General features: G+C 40.2%; 1 protein-coding gene across 3 annotated transcripts in view; it reads right to left on the bottom strand.

Annotated features, from left to right (window-relative positions):
- Positions 1-2302: 2302 nt before the first annotated feature.
- Positions 2303-18847, bottom strand: part of GRM5 (glutamate metabotropic receptor 5) — a 487023-nt gene continuing 470478 nt past the window's right edge. For all 3 annotated transcript variants that reach the window (XM_037011752.2, XM_073215907.1, XM_073215908.1), the window contains one exon: positions 2303-3325. In XM_037011752.2, the coding sequence (XP_036867647.2) occupies positions 2431-3325 (895 nt within the window). In that variant the 3' untranslated portion in view covers positions 2303-2430. The remainder of the gene's footprint in view (positions 3326-18847) is intronic.

The raw sequence follows: 18847 nt of genomic DNA, 5'->3' as shown, positions 1-18847 counted from the left end.
ACAGAATTTTCAGATGGTAATTTATTTGCATTAAATTTTAATTTCTAATGAATTTTCTCAAAAGGTAGTATATACCTTTTAAAGAACTATGCTACTAAAAATATTAGAAAAAGAATTTGATTATGGAGAAAGTTTAAAAAATGTTCCATTGGTCAACACAGTGAAACTTATTGTACTTGAGAATAAAATGGAAATCAACAAGGATTTTATGAAACAAATTATACAACTTAAGATAGTAGAGCATATTTAGAAAGGTTTCAGTGCCTAAGAGATCAAAACAGTAATCCCCAGGTCAATGCCACCCTTGTGATGAGGATCCAGGGATATTAATACTTCAAAATATTTACATTTGTTTTTCAAGTAGAGATAGACAGTTGCTTTCAATGACACCATAAACCTTAGCTAGATTTACTGTTTCAAGAGTCTTATTATTAACATTTGGGATCAGGGTGCCCTGAAGATGTTACTTTCAAATCTGGCATGGGAGGTTTGATTTTTACAAATTAATATTTTACTACATTAATGTAAGCCTTTAATGTTTTATATTGAAAGATTTGATTTAAAATTTAATGCAAGAACAGATGTCAGGAAAGGGAAGTGAAGCAGTACATTTATTTTAACTTTTAAAAGTGGAGAACGGGTATGTCAATGGATATATTTTCATTTCTCAATTCCTTTTTAAAGTAGATGTGAAATAAAAAACTATATACCAAAATAAGAATACCGAGCTAAAGGAAAAAGGTTGTATTTATCTTTTTCTCTCTGCTAAAAATAAACTTCTGCCTCACAGCAAATCTTTTTCATAAGGCTATCTTTAGTATAAGGCTGGGTCAAATGAACTTTAAATTTATAGGACACCTCCTCCTTTTATTACTATCCTTATTTAAAAATCAAAAACATTTGGCACCTGAGGATAGCTGTAATGGGAGGAAGAAAGAGATGACAGTGGTTGCAAGTATTGAGCTATGAATTCTACCTATATGAGCCTATCAAAGCACGTGTTTCTATTATAATTTTAAATGTTTTTTACAGTATTTAAAAAGTGATAGTATGTAAAGTGCACAAAATCATATGAATATTTTAAAAAGGAAAATATTAATAATTGCTTTGCCTCTTTTTGGAATGGCTAAGAAAGATTTTGTGGTTTATATTCATTAAGGTTCCTCTGTTTTAGTATTCTGTATTGCTTTGAAAAATCTACATTTGTCATAGTTCATAGCTGCCCTGGTTAAGCAGCCCAGAAAAGTTAAAATCACTGCTCACTGGCATAGCTAAATCTCTGCTAAGTTGACTTGACACAGTTTAAAATTTCCAGTGTATTAAGATTGTGTTAATTTTTTGAACAACAGTCCCTCCAGTCATGACAGTGTCTTCATTGGGTCTATGGACTGTTCTTCCAGTGGTGGGAATAGAAGAGGACAGAGGAGCTCTTTGTGCATCAGGTTCTCAAAAGAAAGGATGAAGAAGCCCAAATGCATATTTTAATATTTTAGCTGGCAATACTAATGCAACAGCATTCATAAGGAGGAGTGTCCACATTTCATGAAAGAGATAGCCAGGCTGGAGCTCAAGAATTATTATTATAAAGAGAATTTCCAGCTACACAACGCACCCCAGTGAGGGAATTACAAAACAGTACTCCAGAAAATATTTTTTTGCTACTCCAGTATTGATTGGCAACACGGTGAGATAGTCAAGAAATCTTCCACTGGTTTTCGTGGATAATGGAGGTGAACTGAAATAACTAGGTGGAATCCCAGATGCAGGCTTTTAAAAGAGGTTTTCACAACTAAATTGGAGAGGAAAGTCTCTGGAAAAAGCCTTACATACATCAGCGGCGCGCTCGTCCATTTTGTGTTCTGCAATGGGACACACCCACAAATAACGCCTCAGTAAATGCTGAGCCAAGTTCCTGATTTTCAAGGTCTTTAAAGGAAAGAACAAAAGAAGAGAACGGTTGACGTTTTGGTCCCAGATTTTGAGTTTGTTAGAAAATGTACATTCATGTTTGGTGAAGCAAAGAATCTTCTGGGAAAAGAATTAAAGTAAACGAACAAAACTTTTTACAGTTGCTTATTAACCATGCTTTTTGCCCTCCGTTAGGTTGTTTCACACTCATTGCTTCCCAGGAGCAAAGCACTTGGTATGAAAGTGTTTCAACAGACTCCTTGTCAGCCCTCAAAAATAGAAGCGGTGTTTCTTAAAAGCCCATGTTTTCTAAGGCCACTAGAAGAAAATCTGCCGAAAGATGTGTAGTCGGTGTCTTCGTCGGTTGATGTTAAATAGCACTATTAATCTGTTTCCATTACGGGTGTTCCTGGGCATCTTCTCCCTCGGGTCTTAACCAGGCGACTCTGCTCGTCACTGTGTCCGTGCGAAACGGGAGGCCCGCGCTGCGCGGGCGGGTCCCGGCGTGGTTTCCAAGGACCTTCACAACGACGAGGAGCTCTGAGAGTAATCTCTTATGATCAGCGTGTCGTACTTGGGAGACGACGGGATACACAGGGCCGACTCGGACACCGGCGAGTTGGGGGCTGTACTGCCCGAGTCCACCGAGTCTCTGAAGGGGGACGGCGGGGTGAGCGCCACCAGCTCCTCCAGGTCGGGCTTGCAGGCCGCAGCCTCGGGCCCGGCGGCCGCGCTCTCCCGGGCCGCGGCCCCAGCCGGCTGGGCCGCCGCGGGCTGCGCGCCGCCCGTGACCTCGATGGCGGGCAGCGGCTGGATCTCGGCGAACGTGGTCATGGTCGTGGGCAGCTGGATCTCCGTGGGGATCAGGTAGGACGAGCAGAGCGGGGCGCCGCCGCCGGCGCCGGGGCCCGCGGTGGACAGCATCATGGAGTTGAGCTCGCTGATGTTGGCGGTGAAGCGCGTCACCACGCTGCTGATCTGCTCCATGAGCGAGCCCTGCGACGAGCTGCTGCGCGCCGCGGGCTCCGAGCGCAGCGACGGCGCGTCGTCGTCCGTGCGGCTGGCCGAGCCCGCGCGGCGGCTCAGCGTGCGGATGGGCGACGGCGAGCGCGGGCGCGCGGGCGCCGGGAAGCGCTCCTCGGCCTCCGCCACGTCGTACAGCGCCTTGGGGCCGGCGTCCGGCGGCTCGGGCCCTCCGGGCCCCACGCCCGCGCCGCCGCTGCCCCCCGAGCCCGCGCCCGCGCCCGCGCCGCCCGCGCCCGGGCCGCGGCTCTCCGTGCTCTTGGGGAAGGGTTTGATGACGGCCGTCTGGTTGGGGTTCTCCTTCCTGTTGATGTGCACCGACAGCCGCTGCCAAAGGTGCTGGCCGCGGCTGCTCTTCTCGTTCTGGGCCCACGTAACCGATTTTCCGTTGGAGCTGCGGAGAAAAGGGAAACAGGTGACTCAGCGACGTCCCCGCGGGAGGGGACCACCGTGGGCGGTCGTGGGAGCCGGATGGACAGGGCTTTCCTTGTCCTTTCGGGAAATACGGCATCGAAAGGACACCAGGGGAAGAGATCTTGGAAGTGGCCTTTGTGTGCTCCTTTTGAGTTAAGGGCTGCCTTATTGTATCTGGCCTTCTGTTTATCACTACCACGAAGTGTGTCAAAGGGGTATCAGTAAAGATAAAGGAGTATTTATGGGGATTCTGCTGTAGCTCTGAGCCCACATGTGAGGGCAACATCTGGTTGTGATGCAAGCATGGACGCCAAGGCTTGCAGGCTTGAGGCGCTGTGCCTAAGTGCCCGGTGCAAGGTCTTCCTAAAGCTGTCAGTATCCGAAAGGGCCTCAACTCACCAACCTAATCATTCGAGGGGAGGGAACGAGGAGGAGTCAAGGGTTACCAGGAAATAAGATGTGGATCCTGCTTAGGTTGTATTCTGCCAGCCAAGGGTAATGGGGGATTTATATCTGAATTCCTGACTTTGAACGTGGTTTTACTTAGTCTGGCTTACCTGCTGGTATGTACAAACTCCATGAACACATGCAAATTTCTAATTAATGAGAACTTTTCTACTTCACAGAAATTTTCCTCACAAATTTACTTTTAGGCCTAATCCTTAAATAACAATTCTAAGAGGGAAGATGCGCCTTTGGCACCTAGCGTGTTGCTTTCAAATTAGAGGCTTGGTGAGTGTAGTCTTATGTGTGATTTCTTAGGGCTGTTCTCCCTCTTCCCTTTCCCATGTGGTTCCTTTCCGTGTCCACCGCCCGGAGTCTGAAAGCTGCTCTGAAGAAGATGCGGTTGGTAGCTCGGCCTCAGCGCCTGACCGTGTACTCTCCTTACCACTAAAAATGGCACAACTGCCTCTTAACTACAGACCCTCTGTCAGGAACCTCACTATGGTAAGAGAATGAGGCCTGACCTTCAGGGATGTTATATGGAGAGGTCCTGGTGTGATTTCCCACCACAAAGAAATCCAAGATCTCTACAGTAGGGGTCTGGTTATGTCCAGACAACTCTGTTCTAGGCACTGTGAACTAGACAGCCTTGGGCAGTCTCTGAACACAGGCTTTGGCAACCCAATATCATCACAGCCAGTGGTTAGTAATTTATCTGTGTGTAGGACTCATCGAGGGCATTTGCCAGATACCCTAAGCAGGAGTTGGGTTGGGTTTCAAAGACACAGCTATGCATGTCCCAAACACTCTGTCCCCTGCTCCTTGCAGTGATTCCGCAACAGGTGTTTCAGAAACAGAAAACTAACAGGAAGCTATCCTTTCTCTCTGGATTCCTATTGCTCCCTTGGCCTCCTTGCTGGAAGTCTAATCTGCCTTTAGCAGGTTGGGGACCGAATTGTGTGTGGAGCCCCACTGTCTTGGGCTGTCTGACTGCAACCCCCAAATCCATTCTACCGGGGACACCCCCCTTTATAACAGACCATTTTTCTACAGCCCCTCTTACATCATGGTTCTTGCCTCTTTCCCACACTGCTTTTCATTTCTTCCTGTGTCCCTTTCCATTTTGGGGTCTTCCTCTCTCTGCCCCTTCCTCTGAAATCCCATTCCATTTAATCTACCCAAAACATTGCCACCTGGTCTCCTCAAAATTCTAGAATGTGAGGTGACCTCCACCCCTTGCCCTGTAAAGGAAGGACATGTTATTTCCAGGTTTGGAAGTTGCTCTGCACCCCCACCCCCAGTAGCAGATGGGGCCCTGACACCTGTTAACTTTTCTTTCTGGAGGGTTTCAGGGTTTGTGTCACACTTTGCATTCACTTGGCTTGCTCCCTTTTCTGTTGTCAGTTGCATTACTTTTCTTCTTCCCAGGTGTCTGCTAGCTTCTGGAGCATGGCAAAAAAGAAACACTCCAGATTATTTTTAGGATTTGGTTGGAAGGATGGTTGCCAACAACACCGTTTCTGTCCTACCAGCAGGATAAGAAACAAGAATGCTGGGGTGGGGGGACAGTTAGTCTTTCAGGTCACTGAGGCCATTTTTAATTCAAAGCATGGGCCTAGAAGCCAGAAGCGCAACTGTGTTTATTCTACCGTGCTCTACTCTAGGGAAGTTCTTGTTCACAGTGAGGAGAAGTTTTAATGGAACATACCTATGGGAGGAAACAGTGATGGCCTTTGGAATCACATGTAGCCATACTCAAAAACATAATAGCAGATCAAACAACAACAACAACCCAAAAAACCTTTGGATATATGTGTAAGAAGGGAACTATCCTAACCAACCAATCTGCACAAAGGACTGACATCTTTTCTGGCCATCCATGCCTTTGCTCACGATGTCCATGGGCATGTGGGCATGTGGCAAGAGAGGACCTGACAGTTTGAACCACAATGGAAATGGACACAGGAGACACCAGAGAAATGGAGTCCAAATCTGAGTGCTTCATTTCATTCCTTGGGTTATGAAAGGGTTTTTTTCTCTGAAGTAAATGGGAACTCTTAAGAAAAACATTGGCTGATGACATTATTCTGTTTATTAGTAGAATATAGTTTCTTTCCATGAAGACAGGGAATTTATCTGTTCATTTGCACACAGCAAAATTGTAATAAGCATTTGAAGGATGAATAGGATTTTTAAAACTAACAGGCCCATTTCGTGGTGCCCTGGAAAGTGCAATGGACAAAGGATCCTAAACTCTGGGTTCTTAATACTGGATCTACCATCCTGGATGCTTGGAAAATGATAATTTCTTTAAGCTGTGGTAAAAAAGACTGTATCATTACCTCCACTTTGTATAAAATAAAATACTGGTAATCTTTAGAAAATCAAAAAAAAAAAAGACTATCATTTGGAGCAGGTTGTTGTGAGGATTAAATGAGACAATGCAGGTAAAAGCTTCTGGTAAGGAGACGGTTATCTAAGAATGTTACTTTTTGTATTCCGCCTGAATACTGTTTCAGAGAATAACAATATACTCAGGACCCTTTAGAGCTCTGAACAGAGAATTCAGTTCAGTGCAAATTAAAATATATGGTAAAGCCATCACTTATTTCTGGTTATTCCTCTTTAACCTGACCAACTGTAGCAGGAATTGGAGTTCTGCAGGGTTTGGTGTGTGGCCTGTCTTTTCCCACACTGAACTGTCTCCCTGGATGATCACATTTACTCACCTAAATTCCACATCATTCCTGTTTGACCTTTTATTTCTTCCTGAAATGCTTTTCCTTGTGGTCCTCCTCTCTGCCTTTTCCTTCCTTTTTGCCCAAGTACTTCCTATCTTTTTTTTTTTTTTTACCTAAATTACCTTTTCTTGAGGGAAGCTTTCCTAACGCCACCCCTTAGTCCCCACATTAGGCACTTAGTCTTTGCTGTATGTCCATCTCATCTCCTAGATGGAGTGTTATGAAAGCACAGAGGGTTGTTTCCTATTATATCCATAGTGCATTGACTAAATATGGTAGGTGCTCAATATTTTTGGACCAATAATTGAGTGGATAAATTCATTTCATGAAAAAATTCATACTGAATTATTTGCTAGAATTAAGGTTTTAAAGTAATTCACTATTAATGAAATTCTATTTCTTTTGTCTTATGGATCTTTCTACTTTTTATGTAACTTGCTGTCATCAACAGTGCTCAATATATACAGATAAAAAAGATCATAAACTAAGTACAAAAGCACAGACCTTGACATCCATCGTGAAAATCACAGAGGAAGTGTGTATTCCTTTATTTGGTACATCTGCACCTATTTTTTGTACATTTTGTACAGATACATCTGTTTTAGTGAAACGTCTCAGTGATGAAAGCTTACTGAGGCAGTATGGGTAGTGGATCCAGAATGTGGGTCCAAGATCTGACCCCTGAGTGATGCTGGGCAAATCACTTAACATTGTTGAGCCTCTTTACTTCCTGGTAAAATGGAATAAACAAACTTCCCGTGCTCATCTCACATGATTTCAGGAAGGAAGCAAAGGGATAATACACATGAGGGTATAAAGCACAGCACCTTTGCAAGGGGTTATTCATCACCATCAAACCTCCCATTCAATCCAGGTAAAGTGTTGTTTATTATTACTTTAGTTTTATTTTTAGTTTCAGGATTATACATTTGTTCTAGGAGCCTGAGCTGAAAAAAAGGAAAGGGAACTTTTCCTTATCTTTTTATAGCACTTCACCTTCCCCACTGAATATTTGGGGCATTAGAGAAGGAGAAGGAAAGAGGAGTGGAAAAGAGAGAGAAACAGAGAAAAGGATTTGCTGCATCTGGGAAAGAAGACGACTTGGCCAAAAACAAAACAAAACAAAATAAAAAAACTTCTTGTTCTTTCTAGGTACCAATTAAACCTTTTTGTCAAATCTAATACTACGTAATCTATTTTATGACAATTTGCTCTTTATTTCTGGAAAAAAGAAAGCAGCACTTTGATAGTTATTTGAGGGTTAGATTTATTCATTTCTTGCTTACAGTTTGAGTCTGCCAAAATAACACCTTCTACCTTTATTCGTTAAAGTTTATTCTTCCTCTTCTTTTCCATGTGGGACACTTAAATCATTCATTTCAAGCAGGCCGTGAATGTCAGCTTAATGACCTCTCTCAGTTTCTCTGTTCACTTGCCAAAAACCTCCAGGAAGTGGAGCATTCTGCCAGGGCACATTCTTAGGAAGCAAGTAGTAATTAAGAGAGTCTGACCATCAAAAAAGTCTATGGAATTTAGAACTTTCATGCCCATTTTAAATGGCTGTTGAATGATCTGCATATTTTTTCCCTCAAAACTTGTTTAGGGTTTTATTAATGACATACAAGCAATTAAAATTCTTAGAACATTTCATAAGCAGTTAAAATTCTTGAAACAGGCCATTTTCCTCTCTTTTGTTGCATGGTTTAGTAGTACCTTCTTCAACTGCACACTTTCAGGGCATTAGAATAATAAAATATGTTCTATGAAAATTAACAAGTTATTTTTATAAGAAAGTTATCTAACTAAACTTCTTTTATTTGTGCTTTTGAATTGAGGGATGGCCAAGGGAGAGTGCATAGTAAGATAGTAAGATTATAAGTTTCCTAATACAGAAAGTATTAAAAAAAAAAACACCTTGTTAATGTCGTCAGCAAATATATCTTTAGGATGGAATCAGAAAATATTAGATCAATAAAGGAATTTGATGAATTAAGAATATTATAAGCAGAAAACCTGCCATTGCAGTTCTGTTTTTGGCACCTTTTCTTAAACTATTTGTCAGTACATTTTGCTTTCCATAACTTGCTTAAATTACAAAGTAGAAGTACAGTGTTTAAAAGATACTAAGGAGTTTGATATTGTTTATATTCAGACATTCTAAATTAGGAGGAAGAATTTCATCCTGAGGCTTGTCTAAGACCTGGCATCTTGATTTTGATTACACTGAGAAATATACCATAAAATATAAGAAAATGGCAGAATCACCCATATAAATTTTCCCAGTTACAACAAACAGATGTAAATAGCTATCTCACTAACAAAAACAGTTTAAATGGCCATCCTGATGCAGGCATTAGAGATGTGTGTACAGAGAAAAACATTTGAGTAAATGGAAATGCAGGATTAAATTACCTAATACAGACATAATAATCAAAGCAATAGCACCTTATATTTGTTTAGTGCTTTAAAAAGAACTTTTAGAAGTACTGATTGTCAAAGTAGATAGGATCAATGAATTTATTCCCCTTTCAAAAATGAGAAAAATGAGACTCATTGAGATAGGTGATTTGCCCAAAATTACATGGTTAGAAAATGGCAAAGTGGGACTGATACCATTTAATGATTTCCAGTTCCATTTTCCATAATAGTACACTGTCCATATTTGCCTTTTGAAGTGAGCTGTCTTTATTTTTATGGAAGAGAAGCCTCAGATGTTACCTGGTGATGATATATGTTTTAAAACTGATAAGTTAGTCATTTGACTTACATTATTTATTACCCTATGTCTCAGTACTTCTCAGTAATAAACTTTGCAGTTTCAAGGAAGCACCCTACATCTCTGGTTGTTAACGTAAATAGCACAGGTTGATGAAGCACCTGTACTTATCAAGGATAATGATTGGATGCCTTAATGATGAAGGCACTTAAAGCTTACAACCATATAAATCAATATTGTATGGCAATTTTCAGCATTTTTGAAAAATGCTGTGATCCAATAAAAGACAGTTGTCCTATGTATGTGTACAACACTTATTTTCTCCCTGACTTATTTAGAGTGCCAGTAAATGAGAATGGTGCAACTTCAGGAATTATCTTAAATTTGCACAACTTTGAAAATTTTGATATTTAAACTAATGTTGGTAACAAATGGTATGTGATACTTTCACAAATGATTTTGATTCTTGAGCACTTTTGGTATCATGACTGAGAGTTTGATGCAAGATACTTCCCTCAAAGAGTGTAAAATTGAATTCAAGAAAGAAGATACATATAAAGACTAAGAGTATGATTTACAGTATTTTGATAAACATACAGTATTTTGAGTTACAGTATTTTGTTTCCATTTTCTCTAGGGCCTTGAAACAAGGGAGCAGCACATAGGCAGGTTGGAAGGCTGCTAAAGGCAGGGAGAGTGAATGGTGGTGAAGTATGGGTGCAAGAGGTCAGTCAGTTCACTGGCCTCCTACAGGGTACAGATCACAAGGGATTCAAAACTTCACAAGTGGAAGAAACCATTTCCAGCAGGAGGGGAGTGGCCAGGGAATGCTGCCGGTCCACAGGGCAGATTGCATGTACACCTTAAATAATTTGTAGATTATGGCAAAATCCAAAAACAGAGTGCTAGTCATTGTCACCATGGAAGAAGAGCAGTGACACAAATTCAGAAATCTAGAAAGAATATTCTAAGAGATAGCCGGCAATCCAGTTTGACTCCGTGGGGATGGAGTAAGAAGTGAAAGGAATCAGAAAGTAGAATTTAGACTTCTTTGTCCAGTAGTAAAATTTTTCATGATCATCCCTGACTTACAAGAATTGTTTTTCCTCTTCCTTTTGTTATTTTAACAATTCATTAGTGATTAACCTTGGACTTTTAGTCAGTGTCTGGAGTAGACAGGTAATCTAATGTATTAGACCAGAGAGATGGTCTAGTTATTGAAGACATACATAATCTACAGGGTTGTTCAATAAATGAATGAATATATAAAGAAACACTCATGGCTTCTTTTCTATGCTGCTCTTCAACTGTAAGAATTGTCTTTTGTCATTTAACATTTTAGGTATATTTGATCCTCTTTCTTGAGCTCCACAAAAATAACTGAATGTAGAAATCACACCATAATCTTTAAATCTTCACCACAATTTTATCCACTGACCTTATTCCTCATCTGGCCCCAGACCTAGTCCCACTTCAGGAAAATGTTAAGGCCTAATTAATAATATCTGTTAAAATACTTAGTCCTTCAATTAATAAGGAACAAAGAAGACTGACACCAGCAAGACAGTGGTGCCCAGGACAGATTTAGAAGGTTGTTTTAATAGTGGAGGAATAGTGTTAAAATACTATCAGGTGTGGCAAAAATGAATATAACGGTACAAGAACTATGGTGAAAGGAAAAGACATCTGTCCTTGCCCATTGAGTTATTCTTGTTGGTGTTAGAGGAATTCAAAGAAAAGCTCTGTTAACTGGGGAGTGAAGTTTCAAGGAAGGATTTGCAAATAAAGTGGAGCTTAAAAAGCCCTAAAGCCAGGGGAATGTTAAAATAACACGATAAACAGAATCCAATTAACATGTATATTGCATCTATGGCAAAACAGCTAATTCCACATACTAAATCTCATGAAACCCTTCCAAAAACCCTATGGGGTGAACTTTGACTGTTTTTTAAGTATCTGGAGAGGGAACAGTGGCTGCATGCTTCTCTGATAATTCCCCCAGAGAACGTCTCTTACCAGACATTTAGTCTTTAATAAATTCCTAATGGGAGGAGAACCCCCTTGGCCCTATTTTAAACCATTCTGGGTTTAAGGGCAACAGGAGGCTTTCCCAACATTTGCATGTCCATCAGTGTAGGTTACTAAAGCACCTAATGGTTCTGATACAGCTGCTACTCTATCAGAGGACCCAGGTCCTCATAAAGAGAAGGCATCTAACAAAAGATGTAATGTAGGAGCATCTGCTAAACAGAGGCATAGTGTTGGTTCATCACAGAGTTTTCTTTCCTGGATTAAACTACTTCTTTTTGATCCATAATGCAGTAACATGGACTCAAACTTCAAAACTAAACTATTTATTGTGACACTTAAGTTCTAGGCTTTAGTTGAGATACTTCAACTAAGCAAAAAAAAATATTTTTTTGCCAACAGGAAATGATCTTTTCCAGCAATCACTATGAAGCCCAGACTATAATTTCATAAAAAGAAAGCAAAAGAAGACACAGCTGTTTTGTGTCTGGGGGCTGGTGCAGCCAGAAAGACTTTGTGGAGAAACCCAGCTTGATTTAAATTAATAAGACATGGGCTTGGATTTGATGACAAAGAGAACAAGAGTCCTGCAATGATAATAGCTGCCCCTTGAATAGAACATTACACCTCACGGTGCATTTTCACCTATGTTGTTATAGTTGACCTTCAACAACAGCTGTCTGGCATAGCACTCACCAAGTGGTACTTTTAATTTATGAGCCTGTTCTTGCACTAAGCCTAGAACCTTCAAGGGCAACAGCCACATGCATCTCCTGTGCTTAGTGTGGGGTCTGGTTGAGTAGGTGGACTGGAAGTGTTTGGGAAATGAAGTTAATTCTATCACCTTGTATGCCTGGTATAGACAGGTATTATTAACCTGCACTACAGATGCAAAAAATGAGGCTTATGGAATTTAACTGATGCCCAATTCAAATGAAAGGTAGAACAGTGCCTCAGATCTGACCCTAAATCCAGAGTCATTGCCACCATGTGGTATTGTCTCTACTAAGTGTACACAAAAACTAAGAGGCTTCCAAGACATACCCCTGTGGAGCATCCAAGGAAACAGGAACCCCCAAGTCTGTGTCATAAAATGACCTGATGATAAATTTCCAAAGCTCTGAATCAACACTGACCTAAACACTGCAGAGATGAATCCTGGGGGACTGTTGGATAAGAGAACAACCCAGAATTTTTTTAGTAGTTGATGAAAAAATGACTTCTATTTAGGCAAAAGATGCCTTTTGATGTTAAAGCACCTCAGCTAATGAATGTAACTGAAATCTGATGTGTGAAGACTGCACTCTATTAGAAGCTTGAATCCTGGTTGGAGATCTACCACCAACATGCTTATTGTCTCCTGGCTTAAAAAGGCAATTTTGCTTGATCATTTTTTTATTGGATAAAAAATGGGCCCATGCCACAGGTGCTAAATCAGTTCTAGTCCCACTTCCTTTGAGATGTTTCATATGCTTAACACTATGTTTGCCATTTCTTCCTTCCTTTATTTCTTTTTCCTTCCTTCCACCCTCCCTGTCTCCATCCTTTCCTAACTTCTATCCATCCTTCACTGTGGCAAGGTCACTTAAGATATACCCACTTAACAGATATTTTTAGTGTACAGAACAGTCTAATCGTTTCACACCTGTTAAGACTGCTATTAGTAAAAAAAGATAAAAATGTTGGTGAGGAAGTGGAGAATTTGGACCCTTGCACACTGTTGGTGAGAATGCAAAATGGTGCAGCTACTATATAAAACAGGAAGCTCCTCAGAAAATTAAAAATAGATTACTATATGATCCAGCAATCCTATTTCTCGGCACATCCAAAGGAACTGAAATTAGGATCTCAAAGGAGGTATTAGCACCCCAATATTCATTGCAACATTATTCACAGTGTCCAAAATGTGGAATCAACTTTAAATGTTCATTGATGGATGAGGGATAAAGGAAATATATCCCTCTGGATAGACATTCTTCACAAATAGCTAACATGTATACAACTGCACATGCAATTTTTAATTCCTCAAAACAGTGCGTGAGGCAATTATCAACATCATGTCCTTTTTACAGACTGTAAAACTGATGCTTAAAGAGGTTCATGGGATTTGTGTACTCAAAAGGAGAAAATATGTAAGGTGTAAATCCTGCTATATAGGCTACTAAACTTCACGACTTTCTGTTGATTACTGGTTCTACGAGTGTAGGAGACATAGGCTTATGAAAGAAAGCATAGTTGCTGTGAAGGCATGTGAAGTGCTAATGGCCAAAAATCATTAGGCAGAGAAACCCTATTTCACATCTCTTTGAATTTTCAGTATGAATCATAGTGCCTTATGCATAGTAAGTGATGAATTAACATTTTTAGAAATAAAGAATTCTTCTGTTTGAAGAATCAACTCAAAATGATGACTCATAAAACATGGAATTAGATGAAGTAGTGATTCAAATTTTCAGAGCACTTAGCTCTGCTGAATAGCTTTTGCTCATAATTCAATATGCCCTACCTAATGGGAATATGGTAATAAGATTAGGTGGACGCTATTGCAAAATTTAACCTGTATGTTAGAGGCTAATACGCCTCTAACTTTGACTTCTTCCTCTGGAGTATATGAGTTTGAACTGTTGATGACAAGGCTGTGCCCTTTATGGCTTCTCATTTGTCTCATCAGAAACTATTTTGATTTCCTTCTCCCCTTTTATAGGAAATTAAAGCTATCAAATCTCTTGCCTCAAAATATATACAAATATTTGTATATGGCTACTAAATTATCTATCTATGTGCAAAATATGCATTTCACAAGCAAGGACAGCAACATCACAAAAGATTTCGACCAGCTCCTCCTTTTTCCAACAAAAGGGGTATTAGACTGGAAGAGGATTGAACAGAAACTGAAATGAGAGACCCATGTAGTTCAAGCAGTACTGTTACTATTTCATATTATGCTTTCCACACGTGAAGAGAAAACTGTCCAATTTAATAACATAAGTAGAATATACTCAACGTTAGTGATACTTTAGGGAAAACAGGCAAAGGAACTTAGAAAACTGATTTATATTTGTGGCACTTAATACAGTTAGTAATTTCTATTCTAATCACCAGACATTAATGAGACTGAGTTTTTGTCAGACTTAAAATAAGTTCCCCTAGGAAATTTTTTATAATAAGATTGCAAGAATTATTCTGTTACTTTAAATATATTACTTTCTTCTTTTGTTTTTTGTATAAGTTGGTAGAACTTATTTGCACACAGTATATAAAGTGGAGAAGCTCAAAAAATGACTCATGAATAAATGGCTCCAGGGCCAAATAAGTCAAACAGAATTAAACGAATTTCTGTGGAAATTTTCAAGCCTTTATTGTGTAGGCATTCACTAAGAAGCTCCAAGAAGGACATATAGCATATAGTGTTGGTGAAATTAATTTCATCCATATTCCTATCTCTGCTCTTTCTATTTTCTTGCTCATGGAGTGCCTCTTGCACTCAGTCTAACATTATTCAGCATATACTTTATGAAGTTTTCTTCTAGAAATTTTAGAAACCTGAACTTGAAACTACCTATCATGTTGCTTTCTCCTTCCTGTGTCCAAACCTAGGCCTTATTATCTGGATTACAGATTTAATACTTTAATGTATTGCTCTTGCAGGATCCTTCCAAGTAAATAAAAATTACCTTTAAGGTCAGTACCTTTAGGGTGCAGATTATTTAATATTCTTCTGAACACTCCTGGGTCCCTAAAACTACCTACATACTGAAAGGTTCTCCATGCGTTCTTACTGATTGGCCAATTAAATCAATTGAGCCCATCCACTTTGGGTACTGAGGATGTAAAATTGAACAAGACACGTTTTGCCCTCAAAAACCTCAAGTTTAGTGAAAAGAGACAGGCAACTAAATAATATGCAATATCAGAGGTAAACCCAAAGTACTTTAGAGTTATGAATCTAGACATGTAGAAAATAGATTTTAAGAATTTAGGAAAGCTTCAAAGAGGAATTGACATTAGAATTGGGTTTTGACAACTGAGTAGGAGTTTGCCAGATAGAACAGGAATGAGGTTTGGAGAAGATGGGTAAACGGAGAAAGGAAGGGATCTGGGTAGAGACATAGCATGTGTTAAGGTGTAATACTGTAGAAAGGAGTCAGTGTATTTGGAGAATTGCAAGAAATTTGGGGGCATCTGGAGAACAGAATATATGTGCTGAAACAGAGGGAGTAAAGGTCACAGAGTTAGAGTTAATGTGTGAAGGGCCTTGTATTCTGAGTGCATGAGTTTGGATTTTATCCTGGGTGGCAGATATCACAGAGGTTAGAGTGTGAATTCCAGAATCAAACTTGAGTTGGGCTCTGATATGGGCTTTACCATTTACCTTTTTTAAAGATTAAATTGGAGATCATATAGGTAAAGTACTTAGAAAAACAGAGGTGGGTGTATCTAAGCACCTAATAAAAGTTGGGAGAACATGTTTTAAAGCAGAGAAATCATAACACTGAATTAACTTTGTTGTTATTACTAGATTTCATTTTATATACCTTTCCAGAATGGATTTTTGAGAAAACAACATGATCACGGTAGAAAATGGAAGACAAAAAAAAAAAAAAAAGAACTCCAACCTAAGCTGGGTAGGCTTGGGTAATAATAGTACTAACTAAAGTGTATTGAGTGCCTGCTGTGTGTCAGGCTGTATGCTTTAGTAGATATTTAATAAATGAGCATGACATGAAGGAAGAAATCATTGAAAGAGTGAAAGGCAAAGCAATCCTAACATGGTTTTCATATAGGTAAAGTACTTAGAAAAACAGAGGTGGATGTATCTAAGCACCTAATAAAAGTTGGGAGAACATGTTTTAAAGCAGAGAAATCATAACACTGAATTAACTTTGTTGTTATTACTAGATTTCATTTTATATACCTTTCCAGAATGGATTTTTGAGAAAACAACATGATCACGGTAGAAAATGGAAGACAAAAAAAAAAAAAAAAGAACTCCAACCTAAGCTGGGTAGGCTTGGGTAATAATAGTACTAACTAAAGTGTATTGAGTGCCTGCTGTGTGTCAGGCTGTATGCTTTAGTAGATATTTAATAAATGAGCATGACATGAAGGAAGAAATCATTGAAAGAGTGAAAGGCAAAGCAATCCTAACATGGACATAATTTTGGGGGAATTACTTTTCAAATCTGAGTTCCTGATTATTTTTAACAATGCTGTTAACAGATTCTACTAAAATTAGATGCTGCAACTACTAGGTAAAAATCAACTGATTGGGAGTTAATAGCTCACATATTTGGTATCAACTGATAGCAACAATAAAAATACCCCCATGCTACCCTCCTTCGTTCAAGCAGTAGATGGGGACTCTAGATCTCTGTTTCATTTGAGGAAAGGAGCCTGTTCTCAGAGAGAATGGGAGGCTCAGAATGTCTGTGCCTGTCCTTCACAGGGCACACCATGAGCACATCAGAGCACCCCCTCAGGAGCACTCTGATGAAATGTCCCTGTTGAGATGGGAGGTAATAACCTCACTGTTGAGGTTTCTGCCATTCCTGAGGTCAGACCGTCCCAGTATGAACTCACAGGGGCAGGGTTCAGGGAATTTCGGGTTCTTAGAGCACCTCCCTGTTTAAGACTCTCACTTCTCCTGCCATCAGGAGGATTCTGCTCTGAAACACACTTAGACTGTCCACTGTGAAAATATGAAAAGACCACCAGTTATGCTGTATTCAGACAGGAGGAAAAAGTTTTCACATAAAGGGAAAACTGCAACATAATATTTCAGGAAGCTGGAATGTTATGGATATATATATATATAATGTGCTTTTTCCTTTCCAAATGTGGGGGTGAAGGGAGGAGGGAGAAGGGAGAGAGGTCTCTGGGGCTGTAAGATATGAGCTCTGCTATGACTACATGCACTGGGAAGCCCCTTCTCTCCCTGCTAAGCAGCTGGGCTCTGGAAGAACCACCTGAGGCATGAATTCAGAGGGTCCTGTCCACCCTATAGTTTATTCATATAAAACGTAGGCAAATGAGATGTGGGGGGAAGACTCCTGGTTTCCTGTGGTTGTTTGAGCTTCCCTTAGCCTTCCCTGGGACTGGTGGTTTGGTAATGGCCAAAGACCCAGCCCAGATGTTTGCCAAGTAAATATGATGCTTGACTATAACTCCGGAAAGCAACTGGGGGGAGGAGTGGGAGTGGATAGGAAAGAGGGACTTCTATCAGCTGAGACTAAAAGTATCAAGTCTCAAACAGTTATCCTTTTCCCAGCCCTTCCATTCAATTTCAGAGTAAGCAAGTTGGAATTAACTACTTGAACTTTATTTAGAAATGGCTTACATTGCAGTTGCCTCCTCTCTGATTCATCTTCCCTGTTAATATTCATTTTAAACTTGTTTCTCCTGGATTAATGTCATTGTGGGTGTATGTGTGTGTGCATACTGATATGAACAAATATGAGTTGGAAAAAACAATTTGAAGGTCTTAGACATTTTGACCCCTCCCTTTATATGTTTCCAGGACTTTTTTCCTCCCTAGTGGAAAGCTGTCTTAGAGCCTTGAAGAACTTTCTATCCCTCCCCCAGACACTCTCTCCCTCTTTGTCAATGTTTATGTAATGCTAAAGAAATGGAAAGAAAGAGAAAAGAGGATGGGAAGGCCATTTATTCCCAATGAGCTATGCTTATCTGTGGGGCAGAGGTGTCCTTATACAGCATGCACTATTTCCCTCTGCCCATCAGGACAGGGCAATGTAATAAGCCTTGCCATTACCTTGGCTCTATCCAGACAAGTGAGAAAACAAAAGGTATATGGTATCTTGCTATTGTAGAGAAATTTGGGCCATCCCAGTATAGACACATTGAGTGGCTACCTCTGTAGATCTGGACCTGACCCAAAGAAGCCTATTTGGTCTGGGGTCCCTTTACCCTCTGTGTCCCACTAACTCCTGTCTCTTTCTCTCCCATTGTCAATTAAGACAGCCTTGAGCAAATCTAATTGCTGGGCTGATCAGATCTGAGAATTCCAAATACTGACTCAACAATCCCAAGAACACTGCAGGACAGGATTGAGACCTAATGTTCGCCATGAATAACTCCATGTCATCTCCTTGGTGAATGGATTATGGCAAAATAGCAGTTTATGGACTGGCTAAATCAGAATGACCTAGGAAACTTATTCACTATAGATCCCTAGGTTGCATTGCCCAAGATTTTGCCTCTGTATGTCTGATAGGCAGCCAAGCTCCCTAGGTTTGGGAGTACCACTCCTTGACAGTTGCCTCAGATCAGAAGTCACTCTGGAGAGCCCCTGTGCTCATTTTCCACAGTCATTTCCCTCTTGTGCAGCCAACTCCAGAGCTCTTTGATCTTCAAGGACAAGAATTATGCCATGTTGTCAAATCTGAATGGAAGGAAACCAGGAGCCTCAAGAGCACTGTGCTGAGTTACTCCCAGGCGTACTGAGATACAAATACAGCTGCAGAAAGGGATCATGGGCATAAGGCCATCAGGTACACCAGTGTGCCCACATAAATGCCTACACATGTACACATGCTCTCATTGCCTTGTCTCTGGG

Source organism: Manis javanica, chromosome 11 (assembly GCF_040802235.1).
Source record: "Manis javanica isolate MJ-LG chromosome 11, MJ_LKY, whole genome shotgun sequence".
Lineage (NCBI taxonomy): Eukaryota > Metazoa > Chordata > Mammalia > Pholidota > Manidae > Manis > Manis javanica.
Note: the sequence above shows the minus strand (reverse complement) of the source record. Positions and strands in the feature narration are given on the sequence as shown.